At 39.2% G+C, this 23,306-nt stretch overlaps 2 protein-coding genes across 22 annotated transcripts in view; one reads left to right on the top strand and one right to left on the bottom strand.

Annotated features, from left to right (window-relative positions):
• NDUFAF5 (NADH:ubiquinone oxidoreductase complex assembly factor 5) overlaps positions 1 to 17,236 on the bottom strand; it is a 35,260-nt gene extending 18,024 nt beyond the window's left edge. For 6 of the 17 annotated variants that reach the window (XR_008481232.2, XR_008481231.2, XR_013535127.1 and 3 more), the window contains exons 1-7: positions 16,989 to 17,236; positions 14,358 to 14,398; positions 13,032 to 13,095; positions 10,474 to 10,521; positions 8,622 to 8,725; positions 5,957 to 5,996; positions 2,867 to 3,064 (exon numbers count right to left, since the gene is read on the bottom strand). Coding sequence is in view for 14 of the 17 variants with exons in the window: in XM_002747455.7 (XP_002747501.1) it covers positions 2,867 to 3,064; positions 5,957 to 5,996; positions 8,622 to 8,725; positions 10,474 to 10,521; positions 13,032 to 13,095; positions 14,358 to 14,398; positions 16,989 to 17,210 (717 nt within the window). In the remaining 3 variants the exon portion in view is untranslated. Of the gene's footprint in view, positions 1 to 2,866; positions 3,065 to 5,956; positions 5,997 to 8,621; positions 8,726 to 10,473; positions 10,522 to 13,031; positions 13,096 to 14,357; positions 14,399 to 14,757; positions 14,912 to 16,988 lie in introns of all 17 variants that reach the window. The other 11 variants (XM_008995772.5, XM_078371396.1, XM_035298389.3 and 8 more) reach the window with 10 other exon arrangements.
• A 142-nt stretch (positions 17,237 to 17,378) lies between these two features.
• Positions 17,379 to 23,306, top strand: part of ESF1 (ESF1 nucleolar pre-rRNA processing protein) — a 61,853-nt gene continuing 55,925 nt past the window's right edge. Inside the window, exons 1-2 of one of the 5 annotated variants that reach the window (XM_035298385.3) lie at positions 17,379 to 17,404; positions 19,173 to 19,855. In XM_035298385.3, the coding sequence (XP_035154276.1) occupies positions 19,219 to 19,855 (637 nt within the window). In that variant the 5' untranslated portion in view covers positions 17,379 to 17,404; positions 19,173 to 19,218. Of the gene's footprint in view, positions 17,632 to 19,172; positions 19,856 to 23,306 lie in introns of all 5 variants that reach the window. The other 4 variants (XM_078371374.1, XM_078371377.1, XM_078371376.1 and 1 more) reach the window with 4 other exon arrangements.

The raw sequence follows: 23,306 nt of genomic DNA, 5'->3' as shown, positions 1-23,306 counted from the left end.
GCAAGACTGAATAAATAAATGAATTTGTGTAGAAGGATATTCACTACAGCATTGCTCCTACTGGCAAAAAAAATCAGAACAAACCTAAAGGTTACTCATAGGGAAATAGTTAAGTAAAACTGTGGTACATTCATACTAGGAAATAATATGCAGAAATTAAGAAGGAGTGCAAATATATCCATACCGATTTAGAAAACTCTCTAAAATATACTGTTAAAAAATAAAATAATTTTAGAAATGTATGAATACCTATGAATGTCTATATAAAGTAAAGTAGTTCTTGTTAAAAAAGAAAATCTGGAACGTTACACACTAAACTGATAATAGTAGCAACCTCTAGGGCAGCAGTTCCCCAGGTGTGGTTTGGAGAGTCCTGGGGTCCCTAGGATGTTTTTGGGGGTCCACTAAGTCAAAATTATTTTCATAATAATACTAAGATATTATTTGGCTTTCTACCTCTTATTCTGCAATGGGCTGTTTTAGAAGTGACATGACATGACACGTCGTATAGCAAGAGCCTTGAATGCAGAAGCAGCCATGAGAATCCAGCTCTCTTACTAAGGTATGCATTACTGGTAAAAATATGAAGCAATCCCATTCTTCCCTTTCAGTTATTTTTGTGTTAGAAAATATGGCCAGGCGCAGTGGTTCGTGCCTGTAATCCCAGCACTTTGGGAGGCTGAGGTGGGTGGATCACTTGAGGTCAGGAGTTCGAGACCAGTCTGGCCAACACGATGAAACCCCATCTCTACTAAAAATACAAAAATTGCCGGGCGCAGTGGCACATGCCTGTAGTCCCAGCTACTTGGGAGGCTGAGGTGGGAGGATCGCTTGAGCCCAGGAGTTCCGGACTGTAGTGCACTATACCCATCGGGTATCCACACAAAGTTCGGCATCAGTATGGTGATCTCCCGGGAGCAGGGGACCACCAGGTTGCCTACGGAGGAGTGAACCAGCCCAGGTCAGAAACGGAGCAGGTCAAAACTCCCGTGCTGATCAGTAGTGGGATCGTGCCTGTGAATAGCCACTGCACTCCAGCCTGGGCAACATAGCGAGACCCCATCTCTAAAAACAAACAAACAAACAAACAAAAATTAATGGGGCATGGTGGTGCATGCCTGTAATCTCAGCTACTCAGGAGGCTGAGGCAGGGGACTCGCTTGAACCTGGGAAGTGGAGGTTGCAGTGAGTCAAGATCACACTCCTGCACTGCAGCCTGCGTGGCAAAGCGAGACTCTGTCTCAAAAAAAAAAAAAGAAAGAAAGAAAAGAAAATATAGTTCTTTTTCATTAAAAAAAGTCACGTTAACAAGTAATAGGTAAATTATTAATTTTAAATGAATACTAAAACAAATTCAGTTTTATGTCTAATAGTTAATATTGACAGATGTTAACTCACTAAACAAAAGCCTTTTAAAAGTTTCTCAATGATTTTTCAGTGTGTAGTAGAGTCCTGAGACAAAAATTTGAGAACTCTTACGCTCAAGAGAGAGCTAAGCATTTTTAGGATTAAGGGGGAATGACAGACTTTTGCTTTATCTGTATAGTTTAGTATTTATAACCAAAATATATTTATATGTTACTTATATAATTACAAATATAAATACAATGATCCTTCAATGTACAATTGCCTGTAGTAAGTGTTTTTTTTGTTTGTTTTGTTTTGTTTTGTTTTGTTTTGAGAGCGAGTTTCGCTGTTGTTACCCAGACTGGAGTGCAATGGCACGATCTCAGCTCACTGCAACCTCTGCCTTCTGGGTTCAAGCAATTCTCCTGCCTCAGCCTCCCAAGTAGCTCAGACTACAGGTGCACACCACCATGCCCAGTTAACTTTTGTATTTTTATTAGAGACGGGGTTTCACCTTGTTGACCAGGATGGTCTCAATCTCTTAACCTCGTGATCCACCCATCCCAAAGTGCTGGAATTATAGGCGTGAGCCACCGCGCCCGGCCTATTGTACTGTTTTTTTATCTTTTTTATTGTATTTTCATTCTCTCCAGATGGCTGCCTCTTGGAAGCCTAGTTCTAGAAAATGCTAGGAGCAGAGGGATGGGGAAAGAGGAAGGCAGGAGCAATGTAAGCTGGGCATCTACCTGGGTCCTGGTACTTCACACCCTTTATCTCTTTAAATACTAATAGCCACCTGAGGTGAGTAATATTTGTATTTTTAAAAGAAGTAAGTGCTTAAAAAGGTAAGTAAATTACTCAAATTTCCCTATCTAGTAAAGAGATAGGGGAAGGATCCAAGTTACTCCTGTTGGACACCAACATCCTAGTGTCCTACCCTGTCACTGTACCATGCTGACTTCATAGATATCACTCACTGACTACCCAGGGCTCTTTGCAGCTTTCTCCAGCTTTAGTTGGAGTACAGCACCCTGTCCTACCTTCTCTAGCCTTGATTTCACCCTAGGCTTGAGAACACACACTCTCTCCTCCTTTCTGCTTCATATGGCACTGTTTGGGGATAGTTGGTGGTGATACTACAGCTTCCCCTATGTATCCCCTTTTCGTCCTATTATCTGGAATACTCTAAGGCCCTTTTTACGCTGAACGCTGGATTTGAAGATTCTGATGGAGTTGTATGTTTAGAAACTTCTCTTCTTGTTAACTATGATACATTTTTTGAGCTACTTTTTTAGATAACAAACAGTAAAAAATTAAATATTCCTACCTTGTATCAATTAAGATGTGTTATACCAACTAAACATTGTCAATCAGACCTTTTCCCTCAAACAAAGAAAACAAAAAGGAGAGAAAGAGTGCCATAAAACCATGAACACATACAGTTTTCTGTCTTTAAAATGAAAAGAAGTTATTTTTGAACTATGTAAGTAACGGGCAACTCGATTAACTTGATAGTTACCACAGTCAGAGTATTAAAGCCAGCTCTCCCAAGCAGATGTCCCAGGTCACTGACGGCAGTGAAAGGAGAAACGTGTGGAGAAAATCCTCCTTCCCTTTCCGTTTCTGCTAACTGTAAGGAACACCGAAGTTCGTAGAGTGTGTCGCCTCCAAACATGGCACCAATAAATACTCCATCTGGTTTTAAAATATAATGAATCTGTAATAAACACAACATGATTCAAAATTGTACACATATAAATGTTAAAAATAAATATATAGTGTCTAATAAACATTTTATGACTACCATTCTTATTCTGCCAAATTAATAATCATAATTTAACAAATAACATCTAATGCAACCAGCTGTCAGAAAATCATGATGCATAATATAGTTGGAAAGACAACTATACATTCACTAATAATATTAATGCCTATAAAAATGTTGTATGTTTTCAGGTTTTCTAATCGGTACAACCTAGTTTTGTAATCAGAAAAATACTGAAAGAAAAAAATTTTAATTGGGATAGGCTGCAAAAATCACAAACTTGCCTGTATCTATGGCCTCTGAAATGTCATTTTCTAACAACTTTCATCAAGATAAGGAGTCTATTACTCCTGTTCTTGAATCTTGGCTGGCCTTGTGACTTGCTTTGGCCGACAGAATGCAGTGGAAGTGACAGTGTGCCAGTTCCAAGTTTAGGTCTCAAATGTGTTGCATGCTTCCACCTGCTCTCTTGGAGCCCAGCCCAGCCACGATGTGAGAACAAGCCTGAGCTAGCCTAGTGGAGGAGGAGAGATGTGGAGCAGAGATTAGCCAGCTGTGCACACCGAGGCCCTCCAAACCAGCCAGCTCCCAGACAATCTGGCAGCTGATCACAGACACATGGATGAGCCAAGCCAGACCCAGATTTCGTAACCAAATCCAGCCCCAACTGCCAACCCACAAAATCGTGAGCTACATAGTTGTTATAAGCCATCAAGTTAGGGTGCCTTATTATGTAGAAAAAGCTACAGAGAAATCATTATGATTCACAGCATTAACCTAGTAACACATTGGTTTTCTTTCAAAAGAAGTCATTTATTTTCCAGCTTTAAAACAAAACCAAGTTTTAACTGGTAAGTTAAGAAAAATAATGGCTGGAGTGAATACCAGAATCGCAAGTTTTGCTTACTCTCTTAGACTACCAGCTGTAACTAAACTGACTATTCTCAGCTATGCGGACCATTATAGGAAAAGGCAGATTCTGAAGTAAACCAGAATCCAAATCACAGTAGGCTCTTCTAATAAAACACTGTCTTAAATTTATATTTGATATATCATGTAGCAATTAAAAGCTGTATTATGTAAATAATTTGTAAAACCTTCGGTTCCTTCCCTTCTTCACCTTTTGTGTTACTTCCTCTTCATGTCGTCAGACTCTACTAAACCAAGTACCTAAGACTTAGTCCTCAGCAGTCTTGCCAACTCCCGTGATTTCACAATGACCACTTTCCAATCTCTATCTTCAGCTTGACCACATTCCCAGAAGTCTAAAATCATCTTCAACTCCCTATTCCCTGGACATTTGTCACTCAGCATACTTACCACCCCTGCTCCCTCCAACCCCCACAAGGAAAACACGTATTTATCAAATCAGTTCCCCTCTCCAACTGCCATTTTCTATTCCCTTTATCTGATCATTAACATTCTTTCCTCTGCTTTTACTAAACTAGACCAAAACTTTAAAGTGAGCGTTGGCTCCTCCCATTGATCTTTAGATCTAACCAGCCACCGAACTGTTGATTTTTTCTTTGTGGAGTCCTAATTACTTTTCCTTTTAACTCCTACCATTACCACCTAGGTTTAGTTGATCTCATGCTTGGACCACTGAAACAGTCTCCCTTCAATTTAAACAACTTCTCCAGGAATCAGTTTCTTTTTTTTTTTTTTTTTTTTGAGACGGAGTCTCACTCTGTCGCCCAGGCTGGAGTGCAATGGCGCCATCTCAGCTCACTACAACCTCCGCCTCCTGGGTTCAAGAGATTCTCGTGCCTCAGCCTCCCTAGTAGCTGGGATTACAAGCACCTGCCACCATGCCTGGCTAATTTTTATATTTTTAGTAGAGGCAGGGTTTCACCGTCTTGGCCAGGCTGGTCTTAAACTCTTGACCTCAAGTGATCCACTCCCCTTGGGCTCCCAAAGTGATGGGATTACATGCATGAGCCCAGGCATCCGTTTCTAATCAGCAAAATAAATATATCTCACAGAGCTATTTAACACAAATGTAAAACAGAGCACAATAACTGGAAACTAGGAAATCATATGTGTTCAGATATGGCATTATTTTGCCCAGCAGCTTTGTAGTTATGTTATTTTCCTCTTCAAAGTTCTCCAATGGCTCTGAATTGCATCAACCCCAAATTCCTTAACCTGACACTCAAGTACCTCCTAAATCCTGTCCCAATACATCACACTTCATTTCCCAGCACTATACTAGTCCCCCAATCAGGTTTCCTCTTTGTTCCTTCATGCTGATGACGCCCTTGTACCTCTCCACCTATCCTGTGATTCTGCCTTCTTAGAATGCCTTCCCAATCCAAGTCTTACCTACCCCTAAGGCCTTGTTCAAGTTCTTTCCTCTTGAAGCTTTTCTAGGCCACTTCAAGCCACAGTAATCTTGTTCTCTCCTTTGAACACATACTTTTTACCTACCTCTCACCTATTTATTGATAAGTGTCACGATAAAAATCTACCTAGCACTCTCTGAATATAAGACACGGGGAAAATATAAATAAGTAGGCTCCTACTCACAAAAAGTTTATAGGCAATTAAGGGCTAGAAGAAATCTACACAGAAAATGTCTTATGATAACATTATTTTGCACAGTTCCTAAGCTTTTCATAAATATTTAAAACTTATCTCTACAATTAGACTTCTTAAATTCTCAGGGAAAGGAGAGTTGCTGAATGGTACTACTAGTATGCCAAGTGGTACCAGGTGCTTCCACTGATTCCATTCTCCAACTCTCAGACCTACAAGTAAATAGTCTGTGAAACCAGAAACATCTGTAGGTTTCTAACAATAAAGAAAATAATACAGGATAGTTGAATGAATGTTAAGTTTTCTTACCTGCTCAAGTGCTCTAGGAAGGTCATTCACCCAGTGCAAACTAAAATAAGAGAATACAGATTTGTTTTACTTAATTGCACAATTAATTAGTAAAATTATCACCAGTATAATAACCCATAAAAAGGTGTTAAACTTAAATTGCATAACAAAATCCACTATTTTCATACACATTTCAAAATTATAAATATTCCTAGAGGGCCAAGTGCGGTGGCTCACACCTGTAATCCTAGCACTTTGGGAACCCAAGGCGGATGGATCACCTGAGGTCAGCAGTTTGAGACCAGCCTGGCCAACATAGCAAAACCCCATCTCTACTAAAGATACAAAAATTAGCTGGGCGTGGTGACTCATGCCTGTAACCCTAGCACTTTAGGAAGCCAGGCGGGTGGATCCCTTGAGGTCAGGAGTTCAAGACTAGCCTGGCCAACATATTGAAACCCCATCTCTACTAAAAATACAAAAATTAGCCAGGTGTGATGGCACATGCCTGTAATCCCAGCTACTTAGGAGGCTGAGGAAGGAAAATCACTTGAACCTGGGAGGTGGAGGCTGCAGTGAGCTGAGATCGCACCACTGTACTCTAGCCTGCACGACAAGAGTGAGATTCCATCTCAAAATAAATAAATAAATAAATAAAGTAAGTAAGTAAGTAAATAATATTCCTAGGGGAAAACCTTCCTTGTGTCACACCAGAAAATTCCCCATGTCAATATATCACTTTGCTTAGGTAAAAGAAACTAATATGATTATTTTCTAATTCTTCACACTGAAATATGTAAAAGTCATTTGTACTTAGGCATTTTATCTAAACAGTGCTATTCTGAGACCTTACATGAAAAAAGTAGTAAAAATGCTCAAAGAAGTGTATCAGTTAAATCGATTAAGCTACAGAAATATAGTATTATTCTAAGCCAGACTTTCTTAGAAAAAAGAATTATCTGCAGACCTAAATTTTCTCAAGGCAAATAGTATAACTCATCAAAAGTTTGATTCTGTGAGTTTTCTAATTAACATCCTATTTTTTAAAAAATCGATTTTTAAGACCTTATTTTTAATTATATTTTGGAGCAGTTTTAGGTTTACAGCAAAATTAAGAGGAAGGCACAGAGATTTTTTTACATACTCCTATTTCCACACAGGCATAGCCTCCCCTATTATCAATATCTCCAGAGTGTACATTTGTTACAACTGATGAACCAAACTGACATGTCATTTTCCCCCAAGTCCGTAATTTACATTAAGGTTCACTCTTGGTGGTTTATATTCTAAGGGTTTGGACAAATGTATAATGTCATATATTCAATATTATAACAGTATCATAGAGTAGCTTTACTGCCCTAAATATCCTCTGTGCTCCACCTATTTATCCTTCCCACATACCACCCCTGGCAATCACCAATCTTTTTACTGTCTCCAGAGTTTGCTTTTTCAGAACGTCACAGTTGGAATTACACACTGTATAGCCTTTTCAGATTAGCTTCTGTCATTCAGTAATATGCATTTAAGTTTTCTCCATATCATTTAACGGCTTGACAATTTCCTTTTAGTGCTGAATAATATTCTGTTGTTCTGTTGTTTGGATATAACAAAGTTTATCCATTCACCTAATAAAGGATATCTTGGTTGCTTCCAAGTTTTGGCAACTATGAATACAGCTGCTATAAACATTTGTGTCCAGGTTTTTGCATAAACATAAGTTTTCATCTCTTTTGGGTAAACACCAAGGAGCATGCAATTGCTGGATTGTATGGTAAGAGTATGTTTAGTTTTGTAGGAAACCACTGAGCTATCTTGCAAAGTGCCTGTACTATTTTGCATTCCTACCAATAACGAACTCCACATCCTTGCCACCATTTATTAGTGTTGTCAGTGTCCTGGATTTTGGCCATTCTAGTAGATACGTGGTACATCCATTTTTTTTAAGATAGTGAAAATAAACAAAAACCAGAGCTATATATACTGAAATTTAATACATCTCTTGAATTTTCTTTCTTTCTTTTTTTTTTCAACTTGTTCTGTTGTCCAGGCTGGAGTGCAGTGGCACAATCTCGGCTCACTGCAACCTCTACCTCCTAGGTTCAAGCAATTCTCATGCCTCAGCCTCTGGAGCAGCTGGAATTACAGGTACATGCCATGACACCTGGCTAATTTTTGTAGTTTTAGTAGAGATGGTGTTTCACCATGTTACCCAGGTTGATCTCAAACTCCTGGCCTCAAGCGATCTGCCCACCTCGGCCTCCCAAAGTATTGGGATTACAGGCATGAGCTACTGTGTCCAACCCTTGAATTTTCTTTTGACTCTACTCTCACTTAGAGTCATGTGTGACAGTAAAAGTCATATTCTCAGTCTCTGCAGAGTATGGTCATACTTTCCTGGTAGAACTGTATCCCCTTATGCTGAGTTCCAGGACAGAATTGAATGTCCATTTCAAATCATACTGTGTTAAGCTCGTATTTATCATTCTTAAGGCTTTCAACAAGTATTAGATACTTTAAAAACGAAGGAGGTCATATTATAGCTCCGTCATACTTATGGGAAAACTGAAAGTAACATAATTAGTCACCTGCAAATAGCAAGCAGATGAGCTAACGTAAAAGGTTCAAAACCTTTATGACATAAATGATCTATTTATAACATATGGTTTTTAAAAAGTGGATTACCAACCTTAAACTGCTAACCACCAGGTCAAATGTATTCTCTCTGAAGGGAAGGAATTCTTCATCAACTAAAACGCTGACAGTAGGAATTTCTGTTTCTAAGGAATTCTTCTAACAGTAAGAAAACAAAAGAGCAAAACCACATTTATGTAGACTCTCAATTAATAATAACACAATCACTGTTAAATTGAAGTCAATGTTCTATTTACTTGGCAGTTTCTACCCGCCTTCCCAAAGGTGGCACAGAGAAGGCACCCAAAAAGCATTTCTTAAATGACTTAACATCAGCCAGAAAAAAACGGCTAACTAGTTGAAACAACATAAACAGGATACCCACCTCACACCAAACAAATCTCAGAAGGCCGAAAGTTTGGCTAGGCATGCTGGCTTACTCCTGTAATCCCAGCACTTTGGGAGGCCAAGGCGGGCAGATCACTGAAGATCAGGAGTTCAAGACCAGCCTCGCCATTTGAGATGGGGTTTCAATATACTGAAACCCCATCTCAAATAAAAACACAAAAATTAGCTGGATGTGGTGGCATGCACCTGTAATCTCAGCTACTTGGGAGGCTGAGACAGGAGAATCACTTGAACCTGGGAGGCAGAGGTGAGCTAAGATTGTGCCACCATGCTCCAGCCTGGGTGACAGAGCAAGACTTTGTCTCAGAAAAAAAAAAAAAAAAAGAAGGCTGAAAGTTTTAGTTAAATAACTGAAGTACTAGATGAAAATATGGGTGGACAGGACATTATTTTACCCTTCGATGAAAAAGCCTAGGTAAACATAACAGCCAGAAACTGTAAAGGAAAAGACTGATACATTTGATGACAAACTAATTAAAAATTTCTTTTTTTTTTTTTTAAGATGGGGTTTCACCATGTTGGTCAGGCTGGTCTTGAACTCCCGACCTCAGGTGATCCGCCCGCCTTGGCCTCCAAAGTGCTTGGATGACAGGCGTGAGCCACCACGCCTGGCCAAATAGTTCTATTAATACAAAAAAATAAACAATGTAAACAACTGAGGAAAATATTTACAACATATATAATGAAGGATTCATATCCCTAAAAACCAAGCACTTACAAATCACCTAGAATAAGAACACATGACAGCTAAAGTAGATAAAGGACAAGGTGCAGCCATGTCACAGAATTATTCACAAAATTCACAAGAAATACCAATAGTCAAAAGACATTGGTAGCTGTCAGATTGACAAAGACAAAAAGACTGGCCCAGTGTTGCCAAAGTAAAGGAGTAAAAGTACCTTTTTCATCGTCCAACCTTTCTAAGGGCAGTTTGAAGATGTATGTCAAAAATTTTTAAATTAACATTAAAATGAATCCATAAAGTCCACTTCCAGACTTTATACCCAGGGAAAAACTAAATCAAACATACAAAGTTGCTTCACATAAGGATGTTCACTGCAGTGTTGGTTATTAAGAAACTAGAAATTAACTGCCTTTCAATAGAAGGTTTAGCTAAATAAACTATGAAGTATTCATATATTAGAATACCATGTAGCCATTTAAAAAGATGATATATGACACATCTATGTACAAATTCACTGACAAAAAAATGACATGCTGTAAATAACATGGAATATTAGCATAGTAATGGTCATAAACAATTGCATGTGTGGGTGGGGACAGTTATGTCTGCAAATACAGAGACCAATTGTCACAAATGGTTGCCTGGTGCCTGGTAGGACTAGGGGTGATTTTTCCTTTGTCCTTGATATTTCCTATATTAGTTCCTTTTCATGTGTTAGAAAAGAAAGCTAGTTTGAGGAAAATAAAAATGAAGAAATAAAGTACGAAGAAACAAATCATGAGATTAGAAACCAAAGTGTTAAAAAGCTACCTACCAAAGCATTTTCTGCAATGTCAGCTTGGAAAAACTTTCCAATAGTTTCCTGCAATGGAATAACTAAAGCTGAAACAAATCCAGTCACAAACAATTGCTGACATTTCTAAAGGTAAAAGTATTAATTATAATTAATTACACTTATGAATATTAATTATAAGTATTATTTATATTTTATAATTTTATATTTATAATTAATTATAAGTATAATTTTCAACTTTGTAAGGGTATTTTTCACATAAAACCAGTATGGTACACAAATAATTTTAGTAACACATATCTTTTGCTATATTTAATTATATATAATAAAATAGAGAACATGAATATGCAGATTCAACATCCTGAATTTACTAAACTGGGGGAGGGCTTCTGTATTAACTTTTACATGGCATAACATGCTAAGAGCCAGTTTCCCCATCTTGTGCCACAAAGGACCCTCAATGCGTTTCCTGCCTTTTGGTTGTTCATTCATGGAGTTTACAGAGTAATGAAAGACTTCCAGACACAAAGGCTTAGGGTGGGGCTTAAGTGGTTGCATTTTCCCTACTTCACCTACCCTCTCTTCCTTCCCAAAAGAAAGGAGACTGTGCTATTTCCGTACTAGAAAAACACTTTCCCTTCAGCTCTCTTTTCTCCAGGATCCTGCTCCCCTATCTCCATCTATCAATCTTTAATCTCTGTCTTGCCTTCTTCCTTCACCTTACAACAGGCATAAGCTTTCCAATTATCAAAAATCTCTCCTCCCTCTAGGCACCTTCTGGTTGTTTGGTTTATAATCCACAACTCTACTTCTTCCTAAATTCTTTCTCCCCATTCTGAGTATCTCTTTGCTTTCACTGCACTCCTAATGCTATCTGCAGTCTCTGCTCACTAATCTCAGTCCAGCTTCACCTGACCTCTTTGAAGCACAGCACTGTCAACAGCCTCCTAGAAGCTTCTTTAGAAACTTCTATCCTGGCTGCCCTCCTCTATTAGAGAAGCCAATCCTTTTTTACTTTATCCACACCCACTTCCCTGCCCCCAACTTGGAAAAGGATCTCCCCTACCACAAAAACCCTACCATTACTTAGTCACTGCAGATTATCTGAGGGCAACTGGTATGCAAGTCAATGCTTAAATATGGGTTCTCAAAAAAAAGAAAGAAAAGAAAAGAAAAAGAAAAAAGAAAGAAAAGGAAGTGCCCTGTTTGCCAATTTCCATGATGCATTCAAACAACAGTGGATTTCATGCTACCAACATGATGTCGCTAAGTACGGAGCTGGGAGGAGATGTGCTCAATGGCTCTCACGGGCCAGCTCTGGCACACTCCTGTGAAGGGTGAAGAATTAGATCAATAGGATCATCTATCACCGTCTCTCACTTGAAAATGCCATCCCCAAATCAATCTTCCTTAAACATCACTAGATCACACCCTACAGCATTCTACCTCTGTGCCTTTCCTCCTGCCATGTCCTGACTTCCAAAGCCAGGAACCACCAACTCAAATTCTTTCAAATCCCAGGTCAGATTCTGTGCCCCCTGAGAAGCCTTGACCACATGAATCCCTACTGATTTTTCTTTTCCTTAATTCCTGTTGTACTTTAATAAGTGCACCATTTCTACGGCATTTACTATTACCAATAACAGTGTTTTAAAAGCCTCATCACACCCTTCCCCACCCAGGCCCAAGTGTATGTTTTTATCTAAGCAGATTTTATGTAGAGATTTCACTTTATGGCTGGGAGCAGTGGCTCATGCCTGTCACCCTAGCACTTTGGGAGGCCAAGGCAGGTGAATCACTTGAGGTCAGGAGTTCAAGATCAGCCTTGCCAACATGGTAAAACCACATTGCTACAAAAAATACAAAACTTAGCAGGGCGTGGTGGTGCACCCCTGTAACCCCAGCTACTTGGGAGGCTGAAGCAGGAGAATCATTTGCACCCAGGAGGCAGAGGCTACAGTGAGCCAAGATTGTGCCACTGTACTCTAGCCTGAGCACAGAGTGAGACTCTGTCTTAAAAAAAAAGAAAGAAAACCCAGTTTAATCTTTGTGTCCAGCACAATATCATATACCTAGGAGATAAAAGAATAAATTAATGTCTTTATAGTCTGAATTATAAAGTGCAAAATAAAATAAAATGTTGTGGCATTAACAAAGCTACTTATATTTAACCATACAGAAAGATTTCTAGTCAACTAATAAAGTATTTTTCTTTTTTTTTTTTTAAATATTTTTCTAGCTAAAGGTTAGCTTAATCATATTCTCTATATGAAATCTGATTATTATTGTAATTATCAAAAATGTGAACAAAGTGGGAACAAAGAGAAATATATTCTATGTAGATTTAAATAAATTACCAGTAGAAACACAACATAAAATGGATAGAGAAAAAACACTTAAGAAAAAAATTCTAAAGAGGGGAGAAAAACCACCATTGGTTCTACCACTTAATAACAAACAAACAATTCTGATATAATTAAAATCTAAATATGCTGCAAGCTAAACTGATTAGGAAAGTCTTTCTTTAAAATTAGCCAATTTTACTTTTCAAAACAAATTAAGTCATTGAATAAATATACCTTATTCAAATATTGTGCAATGTAACCTCTTCCACAACCAAGATCCAAAGCAAGGGGGAAATCTCTGAAAAAAAAACAAAACCACAGAAGTTATGCTCCGTCCATAATATAGTTTATAAAATAAGAATTATTTTTTCTTCAGTAAAATCATTTCAGTGAACACAACTTCCAGAAGGTTACATCATCTGCCTTTTTGGCCTGACCTTACGAGTGAAATATACCAGAGCCTACAGCACAATGCAAGTCTGTCTGATCTAGCTATTAACAGGACCTCATGATGAGCCAGCTTTCCACTAGCTGGCTCCATGATGTGGACTCGAAGAAGAGATTTAATGAGGATATTTTAACTCAATAATACATCCAGATAAAGAATTCAAAGAAGCTAACAATGTAAACTAACTTGAAAATAATTGACATATTTATCAATAATTATCCCTATTTCTCAGACTTGTTGAAGCAGTGGAACACTTAGAAATCTTCATGGGAAATACCATTAAGTATTAATGTTAAAGTAAAAAAAAAGATCTTAAATAATAGTTAAACTTTTACTGAAAACGTACCAGGTTCAAAGTACTGTGCTAAGTGTCTGAAGCTAAGTAAGTCAAACCAAGTACCTCAACTAATAAGGAGCAGTCAACACTTGAATTCAGTCAGTCTGAACGGGAACTGCGATCCTCCATGCCATGCTGTCTCCTCTAAATACATTTTGTTATGCTACACTGGTAAAGACACCTAATTGTAGGCCATAGGTTCAAAAACAACATATAACAAGAAAACTTACAATTTTATCTACTAATAATATTCTTCCTGAAAAACTGGAACAGAAAACACCCCTTTGCAATTTGTTTTGAAAAACCTTTGTCAAAATTATAGAACACTAGTACACAGCTGGAGAATCCCTAGTGGTAGATAACCTGATTTACCTAATGCCCTAATGCTTGATCATGAACACAGGTAATACCGCACAGTTAAGTACAGAGGCTTTGGAACTAGAAGGTAAATCTGAAAAGTTCACATGTTGTTAACTATCTCAATTTTTAGAGCAATCTTTCTATTACTGGCTTTTGGCCAAAGCAAGTGGATTTCAGGCTTGGAAATAGATACGAGTTGTGCTTCCATACATTCTTTTCTTTTTTCAGGCAACAATGAAGAAAACATTTGTTCTTCAGACACGAAAAAGGAGATTTACAGAGTGATTTAAATCACCAGTCAGACAGAGTAAATTCTTCCAGATTCTGCCATTTCAGGTATCAAGTTCCCGGCATTTAACCTCTTGAATTTCCACTCGAAAGCTGATGGCATGGTATTATGATCACCACCACTTACCTGGGTATGTCATATACACGGTCCGCAATTCGACTTCCAACCTGAAGGATTACAAGACGCATAGGTTAACAGGAAAGTAAAACTCTTTTTCCAGTATTCAACAATCCACAGGTTACTTATGCTTTAAAATAAGTACTTCCCTTTATCCCCTTTTCAATTTCACCAAAGGAACTTTCTTCTCAAATCACCAGGAAACAAAATGGAGGCAAATCACTTCAGAAGTAATTTAATGAAATTAGGAGTACATATTCTTAAAAATATTCCTATATACAATACATATATATGTTGCCTTTACATTCCATGTGACACAAGATCACAAAAACGAAAAGCAAAGAACACGAAAGGCACATTATTATCCACAGATATTGGCATGAGGTATACAAAGTGAAAAATGAGTTACCTGGGGTTTATTGCAGATCAATACATAAGAGGTCACTTGGCCGGGCGCGGTGGCTCACGCCTGGAATCCCAGCACTTTGGGAGGCCGAGGCAGGTGGATAACGAGGTCAAGAGATCGAGACCATCCTGGTCAACATGGTGAAACCCCGTCTCTACTAAAAATACAAAAAATTAGCTGGGCACGGCGCATGCCTGTAATCCCAGCTACTCAGGAGGCCGAGGCAGGAGAATTGCTTGAACCCAGGAGTTGGAGGTTGCGGTGAGCCAAGATCGCGCCATTGCACTCCAGCCTGGGTAACAACAGCGAAGCTTCGTCTCAAAAAAAAAAGAGGTCACTTAAGAAAAATGCTACTATTTGATGCCTAACAAATTTTGTGGAACTCCTAAATGAAGAAGTTTTCTGAGTGACACTCACAAGTTAGAAAAGCTAAATCTGAGATAAGCGCACCTCCCTGGCCCCAATCCCATCCCAATTTAAGAGTCATAAGATAAGCACCACCTTTTGCTGGGCTAGCTTCATCTGGCAGCAATAAAGATGAGGGAGTCTAGTATTCTCCACATTCCACTCACTCCCTCATCAACACCCGCAGAGTTGCTATTAGGACTCCCAAACACAGGTGTACTTGCTTTTTGGAAGAAGGGCAAGGGAGGAAGGAGAGTAGATGGTTTTTTCCCCGAAGTCCACTTTGTACATCATTCCTAATATGAACGCCCTATGTTTATTACAAAAAGAACTCTCATATACTTTATTTGTTCTAGTCCCACAAATTGGCTAGGCCTCAATTAAGTTGTAGTCCAGGTGCTTTTCTTGGAGGAGAAAAGGCTACAAGCATACATCTTCTAAGTACATGACATCAACAATGTAGTAAGTGCACCATGAACTTACAAATGGGATATAAAAAATTTATTGGTAGTAAACTTCCTATATCTATAATAGACATTACCAGTCTCTCTTTCTATAAGACTTCCTGAGAACAAACTGTCAATCATCTGATCAGACCTGTACTTGCACAGAGCTCTGCTCAAGCTAGGAGGTCATTAAGTGTTTGTTGCATTATACTTTTTTTTTTTTTTTTTGAGACAGTTTCGCTCTTGTGACCCAGGCTGGAGTGCAATGGTGCTATCTCGGCTCACCGTAACTTCCGCCTCCTGGGTTCAGGCAATTCTCCTGCCTCAGCCTCCTGAGTACTAGAATTACAGGCATGCGTCACCATGCCCAGCTAATTTTTTGTATTTTTAGTAGAGACAGGGTTTCACCATGTTGACCAGGATGGTCTCGATCTGTAGACCTCGTGATCCACCTGCCTCGGCCTCCCAAAGTGCTGGGATTACAGGCTTGAGCCACCGCACCCGGCCGTTGCATTATACTTGACTCCAATTTTGTTCTACTTCTGAACAAACATTTACTGAGGCCTGAACTTGGGAATGTATGTCCTGAAAGAAGAAACTCTCAGTACCGGGCCCACCTGGGCAGGGAGAAAGAGGTTTCTCAAACAAGCAAAGACCATCAGAGACCTTAATTTGATATTCCTAAAACATAAATCAGATCACTCCACAGATTAAAACAAGAGCTTCACATTTCTCTAGAGCAGTGCGGACAAAAAATCATGAGAGCCACACGTGTAATTTCAAATTTTCTAGTAGCCACATAAGGAAAAAAGTAAAAATGAGAGAAATTTAATTTTAAATTTATATTTAACCCAATATATCAAAAATATCATTGCAACATGCAATCAGTATAAAAGCTCTTAATGAGCTATTTTACATCCTTTTTTTCATACTAAGTCACTATACGCGTGTGTATTTTATACTTACAACACATCTCAATCGGACTAGTTCACCTTTCAAGTGTTCAACAGCCACATGTGTGGCCGGCAGTTACCATTCTGGCTGGACAGCGCCGATATAGAAGAAAACCCCAAGTCCCTATCCTGCAAGGCCCTGATGATTTGGGCTCTCCTGACCTCCTCTCCCGCTCTCTCCCTCTGTGGAGCTTCTCTGAAGGCCTCTATAAGGTCTTTTCGGCCTCAGGGACGTTGCTGAAATGAATGCAAGCGTGAATGAAAAGCATGTTACAAATATCCGAGCCTAGGCCTTGCGTGATTACAGTAGAGGCCGAGAGGCAGGGCTGCTGCTCAAGGTCAGACAGTGAGGTCAGGGCCCAGCCAGAGCTCGCGGAGAGGAAGACGAGGATCGGGATCGCCCCCTAACCCCGCCGCCCAGGGCGCTCACCTCCTCCTTCAGGTAGTCGAACTTCGTGGGCTCGGGCTGCTGGGCCGCCCAGTTCTTCTGTTTCCTTTTCAAATCCCGATCGAAGATATTCAGGGCTCTGGACGATGAGCCGCCCCGGGGAGAGACACCAGAGGTGACCTCCCTACGGCCCAGGTTCTCCGCTGGGACCCTCGCCGCCCCAAGTCGCCGACAAAAGTGCCAGAGACCCGCCGAACGCAGCATCTCCAGCCGCGATACCAATTACCAGCACTTTTTGTCGTGCGCATGCGCCAGAGCGGCTTCAGCGACTTCTACAAAGATGTTCGCAGAGGAAACGTGCAAGTAGTTTGGCCTAGTTCGCTTGCCATTACGGCAGAGCGTCCTGCGGAGGATTGTGGGTGCGAGTCCCACGTGAAGCTTGAAAAGGACTCCGGACGGTGAGTGGGGATGGGCTCGAGTTGAAGAGCTCGAATTGAAGTGCTTGAGGAGGCGTACGTGTGGCCCGGAGGAAGAACTGGTATCTGACAGGATCTCTTTCGCATGTGCGAGGGGTTTTGCCCCTTCCTCCTGAGCCTTTTCGACCTCCTTCAGATTTCATCGATCTTCTTCAGGGTCGCTTCTCGAGTCAGTCTGTTAGCTGTGGGAAGGAGACCCTCGTTCAGGGGTCAGCCTTGTATTCTCTGCATTAGAGAGCGTGCAGAAGGGGAGGGTGGGATACAGTTTTTCCTGGTTAGTGTATAAAAGGCCTTGTTTTTAAAATAAGGAATACCACCCTTTTAATCAGTCCTTTTTTTTTTTTTGACATTAATCAGTGACTTTTGGCTCTTTGCAAAACTCCTATCCAGAGATGCTAAAACATTAAGGACTATTCACAAGGGAACAGTATTAATTTATACACACATATGTGTATATTCTAATATGTTTCTGGGGGATCAACTCATTTGGGACTTCATCACTTGTAGAATAGGAGATTTTAGAAATGATATTTATTAACTGGAGTGAGATTTTACCTGGAGAGTCAAATTTACTTTTTATTCATTTTTAAACCTTCTTGTTTGTTTGTTTGTTTGTTTGTTTTTGAGACGGAGTCTCGCTTTGTTTCCAGGCAGGAATACAGTGGCTTGAATTTGGCTCACTGTAATCTCCACCTCCCGTGTTCAAGCCATTCCCCTGCCTCAATCTCCCGTGTATCTGGGACTACAGGCGCGCATCACCAGGATTGTCTAATTTTTTTGTATTTTAGTAGAGACGTGCTTTTACCATGTTCGCCAGGATGGTCTCGATTTACTGACCTCGTGATCCGCCTGCCTCAGCCTCTCAAAGTGCTGGGATTACAGGCGTGAGCCACTGTGCACGGCCTAAACTTTCTATTACTTTTGAAGGATGATTGGATTTAAAGACGGAACATTGTGAGCTAAACCTGAGTTGATTTTGGTCTGTTTAGTTAGGATGCTGGTCTTATAGAACTAAACGCTGTTTGTTGGCAGTAGCAGGAGATGAGGAGTAGCAGAATGAGACCAGAATGTGAAGAAACAAATGAGGCCAACTGAAGCTACGAAATCTCACTTACTTTTTTTTTTTTTTTTTTTTTTTGGTAGACAGGGTCTCTGTTACCCAGGCTGGAGTGCTATGGTGCCATTACAGCTCGCTTTAGCCACAATCTCCTGTGCGTAAGTGATTTGGCCTCAGCCTCCAGAGTAGCTGGGACCATGGGCCGGTGCCACCAAGCCGGTCTTATTTTTGTATTTCTTGTAGAAATGAGGTTTCACCATGTTACCCAGGCTGGTCTTGAACTCCTGGGCTCAAGTGATCCGCCCTCCTTGGCCTCCCAAAGTGCTGGTGGGCCACCGTGCCCGGACTAGGGAATCTTAATTACATTTGCTTTCAATTAGTAACACATAGAGGTATATAGATACAAATTCTAAGTGAGAACAGTGGACGAACAAACATTTGTTCCCCTCCATAAAGCCCTGCTTTGTTTCCTTTAAATTTATTTCTCTAAATGATCTGTAATGGAAAGAGGATATTTTGTTATGTTTCTGCTTTTTTGCATGTGACCCAGAATAAGTTGAAGAGATGAAATTAGATTTAAGTTACCTTTGTTTTATGTACATTTAACTTAGAATATATTGTAAATTAATGTGTTTTTAAAACAATTATAGTACTAATCATTATTACCATTAAAATATTTATTTTATTTTTTAGTATTGGGTTTCTTCAAGCATTTGTTCAGCAAGATTAAAAATTTAAAATGTCATCCAAACAAGAAATAATGAGTGACCAGCGGTTTAGACGGGTTGCAAAGGACCCGAGATTTTGGGAAATGCCAGAAAAGGATCGAAAAGTCAAAATTGACAAGAGATTTCGAGCTATGTTTCATGACAAGAAGTTCAAGTTGAACTATGCTGTGGATAAAAGAGGGCGCCCCATTAACCATAGCACTACAGAGGATTTGAAACGTTTTTATGACCTTTCGGATTCTGATTCCAATCTCTCTGATGAAGATAGCAAAGCGTTGAATCAAAGGAAAATAAAGAAGAAAAAACCCCCGACTCAAAAAGAAATAGATTCAAAAGATCTAGTTGAGGAGAAGAAGGAAAAAACCAATGCTAATCAGAAGGGTTCCAAAAATAAAACTGATTTAGATAATTCTGAAGGAATTAAAAAAATGAAAACCTCATGCAAATCTACGATAGATTCAAGCATAAGTCTGAAGAAGGATAGCAAAGAATTTATACAAAAAAGTATGAAAGAGAAAAAAAACATTGTTCAACCTACTGCAGACTCTTCTCGCAAAGAAAAACAAAGGACATTAGATTCGGGCACCTCTGAAATCGTGAAATCTCCCAGGATCAAGTGTTCTAAGACAAGAAGAGAAATGCAATCAGGTAGGTTGGAAAAAATTAGAGATTCTTGGGTGTTACATTATTTATTTTTATACTGATCTTTCAAAAATGTAAACACATTAATAAGTGTTTCCATACTATGATGAAATGGTCAAATGCTTATCTGGAAACACAAAGCTATAAAAGAAATATACAGTGATTATTAATTCATTATGTGGTGCTAGAAGACAGACATGCAAATTTGAATCTTGAAGTTGAACAATGATTTTGATTAGTGGTGAGCCCTTTGAGAGAACTATAGTCTCTCTCTTTTTTTTGAGACAGGGTCTTGTTCTGTCACCTAGGCTGGAATACAGTGGTGTGATCTTGGCTCACTGCAACCTCTGCCTCCCAGATTCAAGTGATTCTCCTGCCTCAGCCTCCTGAGTAGCTGGGATTACAGGTGGGCACCATCATGCCCAGCTAATTTTATTTTTTTGGTATTTTAGTAGAGACAGGGTTTCACCATGTTGGGCTGGCTGGTCTTGAACTCTTGACCTCAAGTGATCCGCCTGCCTCGGCCTCCCAAAGTGCTGGGACTACAGGATTAAGCCACCACACCTGGCCAAGAACTATATTCTCTAACCAGATACAGTATTATATGTCATAGCATGATAAGAAGAGATACGTCTAAAGAGGGTAAGTAGGCCAAGCAGTGGCTCATGACTGTAATTCCAGCAGTTTGGGAGATCGAGGTGGGCGGATCACTTGAGGTCAGGAGTTCAAGACCAGCCTGGCCAACATGGTGAAACACCCCATCTCTACTAAAAATACAAAAATTAGCCAGATGTGGTGGCACGCTCCTGTGGTCCCAGCTACTCAAGAGGCTGAGGCAGGAGAATTGCGTGAACAGGGGAGGTGAAGGTTGCAGTGAGCTGAGATTGTACCACTGCACTCCAGCCTGGGTGACAGAGTGAGATTCCATCTCAAAAATAATAAAATAAAATAAAGAGGGTAAGTAGGACTCTTGTCTCAAAAATAAAATCAATTTGTTCGACTGCTTACTAACTAGTATGTGGCAGATAAAATATGACTAAGGCATGGTCACCCATCTCAGGGCTGTCGCTAGCTTATATGATACCTTTATGCAAATTAGAAAAAGGCATGCTGTCTGGACACACAGAGCTCCCAGGGCTCACACTTTGGTGAAGAAATGGCACCTTTGAAGCAACAGCTTTTTGCACCTGAGCAGACACAGCCCCCTTCAGAATGCATGGCTTGGTGAGTGGAGGATGGCCTTGATGTTAGCCCTTCTTGTCCTTTTGTAAATACTCTTGTGCAGATAACAGCCTGCCAGACTCTGTGCAGTGGCCCTTGTCTAAAGCAACATTGCCCAGTAGAAATACATAATTTTGGATTTTCTAGTAGCCACTTTAAAAAGATGAAATAGGTAAAATTCTTTTAAACAATTTTATTTAATCCAATATATCAAAAAATTAACATTTAATATAAGTCAATGGTATTTTTTATATTCTGTTTTCTAATTTCTTACTAATATGCTATTTTCATATTAATGTCAAGTTGGACAAAACGCATTTCAGGTGCTCAGTTACCACGTGACTGGGATTACAGACGTGAGCCACCATGCCCGGCCACAACCCTTTATTATTATACAACCCAAAGTGTGGTGTGTGTACCATTGTCATAAGTGAGAAGATTTTTGATGATACTCAAACTTTTTAAATATTAATAGTTATGTACTATGTCAGCATCTTAGAAAATGGTGTAATTACCCTATCACGTCTGTGACTTAAGGAATATTGTTCAGAAAAAAACTAATTTTTAAAAATACTCAATTTAGTAAAAATACCAATGATATTTAAAAATCATGAAAATGGTATAATGACTAACAATTGAGAAATATTGCAATACTAGATAGACTGGGTCTGTAAGATGTTATTTCTAAGGTTGTTGCTTAAAAGTGGATTTTGTTTACCTCATAGTAACTTACAATGTTGTGTTTTTCTGATCTCATATACAGAACCTCTAACAATGCCTTCATTTTGGCTTTTATTCACTTCTGTTGGAATCTTCTCTGTTTTCCCTTATTCTAGCTCAATTCTTTGTATGTAGTAGATACTCAATAAATATTTGGTCAATGAATCTTACTATTGTAAGATTATAGGACCAAGAGAAACTTAGTTCCAATTTCATTCTAAATCTTAAACTTTTAAATTTGCTTTTAACTGTCCAAACTTAGAGCCTTTAAGCAGAAACATAAGCTCCAACTTAAAGATTAATGAGATGCATAAGATATATATACACATCCATTAGATAGAAGCATGCGATTACTTTAGAAGTAGGAAATGAGCCCTTTCAGAGTTGTAAGGACTAAAAATTCCAACTTAAGCAAAAACAATCTTTTAATCTTGATGTATGGCTAATCATAATAGTCAATTACAAAGTTCAAGACCTGCCAGAAAAGTTTTACATATTATTTCTCTGTCTTTATAGGTGATCTCATCCATATCACTTGTGTTGCCAACTACGTATGAATGAATCACTGATCTCCAACCCAGACTTCTCTGAGCTGTACACTCTTGATACTTTCTTTTAGATGACTGAGTGGCATTTCTATTCAACATACTCAAAACTGAACTCATGATTTCCCTCCACCAAACAAACTAGTTCATTTCTAATGTTCCTTTTTCATCTATCCATCTGCTTAGCTAGCTAGCTCTGAAAGCCAAGAAGCTGTGACTCATCTTTGACACTTCCAAAACTTCCTAATATCAAATCCCCAGTCGGTGTTATTATTATTGGTTTCACTTCCTAACTGACTCTGAAATCCATGTACTTCTCTGCCTACATACTGCCACCCAATTTAGTGCTACTTTCATTTCTTGCCTTGCATACTGTGCTACCTTTACTATATTCACATCTGTTCTTTACTTTCCCCAGTCAGTTTTCTACAATATGGTGAAGGGGATCTCCTCAATATGCAAGTCTGAGGATGACAGTATCCAAAAGAAGATGACATCCCCTTTTTTTGAAAACAGCAGTGTCTTCCCATTGCTCTTATGAAGAAGTCCAACCTCTCTCTATGGTTTTTAGATAGCTTGGCCTCTACTTAACTCTCTATTTCCATTTGTTACTTGATCACATGCTATCTGTGATCTGGGCATGATTGTTGGCTTTTTCCTATTGGCAGATTTTTACAGGTATCTTCCTTGCTGTTTCAAACAAATTTCCATCTATTAGTCTAACTTTATTTAACTCCTCTTCCTCCTTAAATTAACAGCTCGGTTATCACTCACATAGGGACCCTGTTATATCTCCTTAGAAAATATTCTTTCTTGGATAGCTTAGTTGTTATTTTAACTTTTTCTGTATATTGGTTTTATTTGATATCTATTCATGTATTCTTTTCACTCAGCTAGAAGTTTCATTGAGGGCACTGTTTGCTTCTCTTTTGCCAACTATTGTTTATTGAACGCTTAGCACGTAGCAGGCA

Source organism: Callithrix jacchus, chromosome 5, assembly GCF_049354715.1.
Source record: "Callithrix jacchus isolate 240 chromosome 5, calJac240_pri, whole genome shotgun sequence".
Taxonomy (NCBI): domain Eukaryota; kingdom Metazoa; phylum Chordata; class Mammalia; order Primates; family Cebidae; genus Callithrix; species Callithrix jacchus.
The sequence above is the reverse complement of the archived record's forward strand: the minus strand, read 5'-3'. Positions and strand labels throughout refer to the sequence as shown.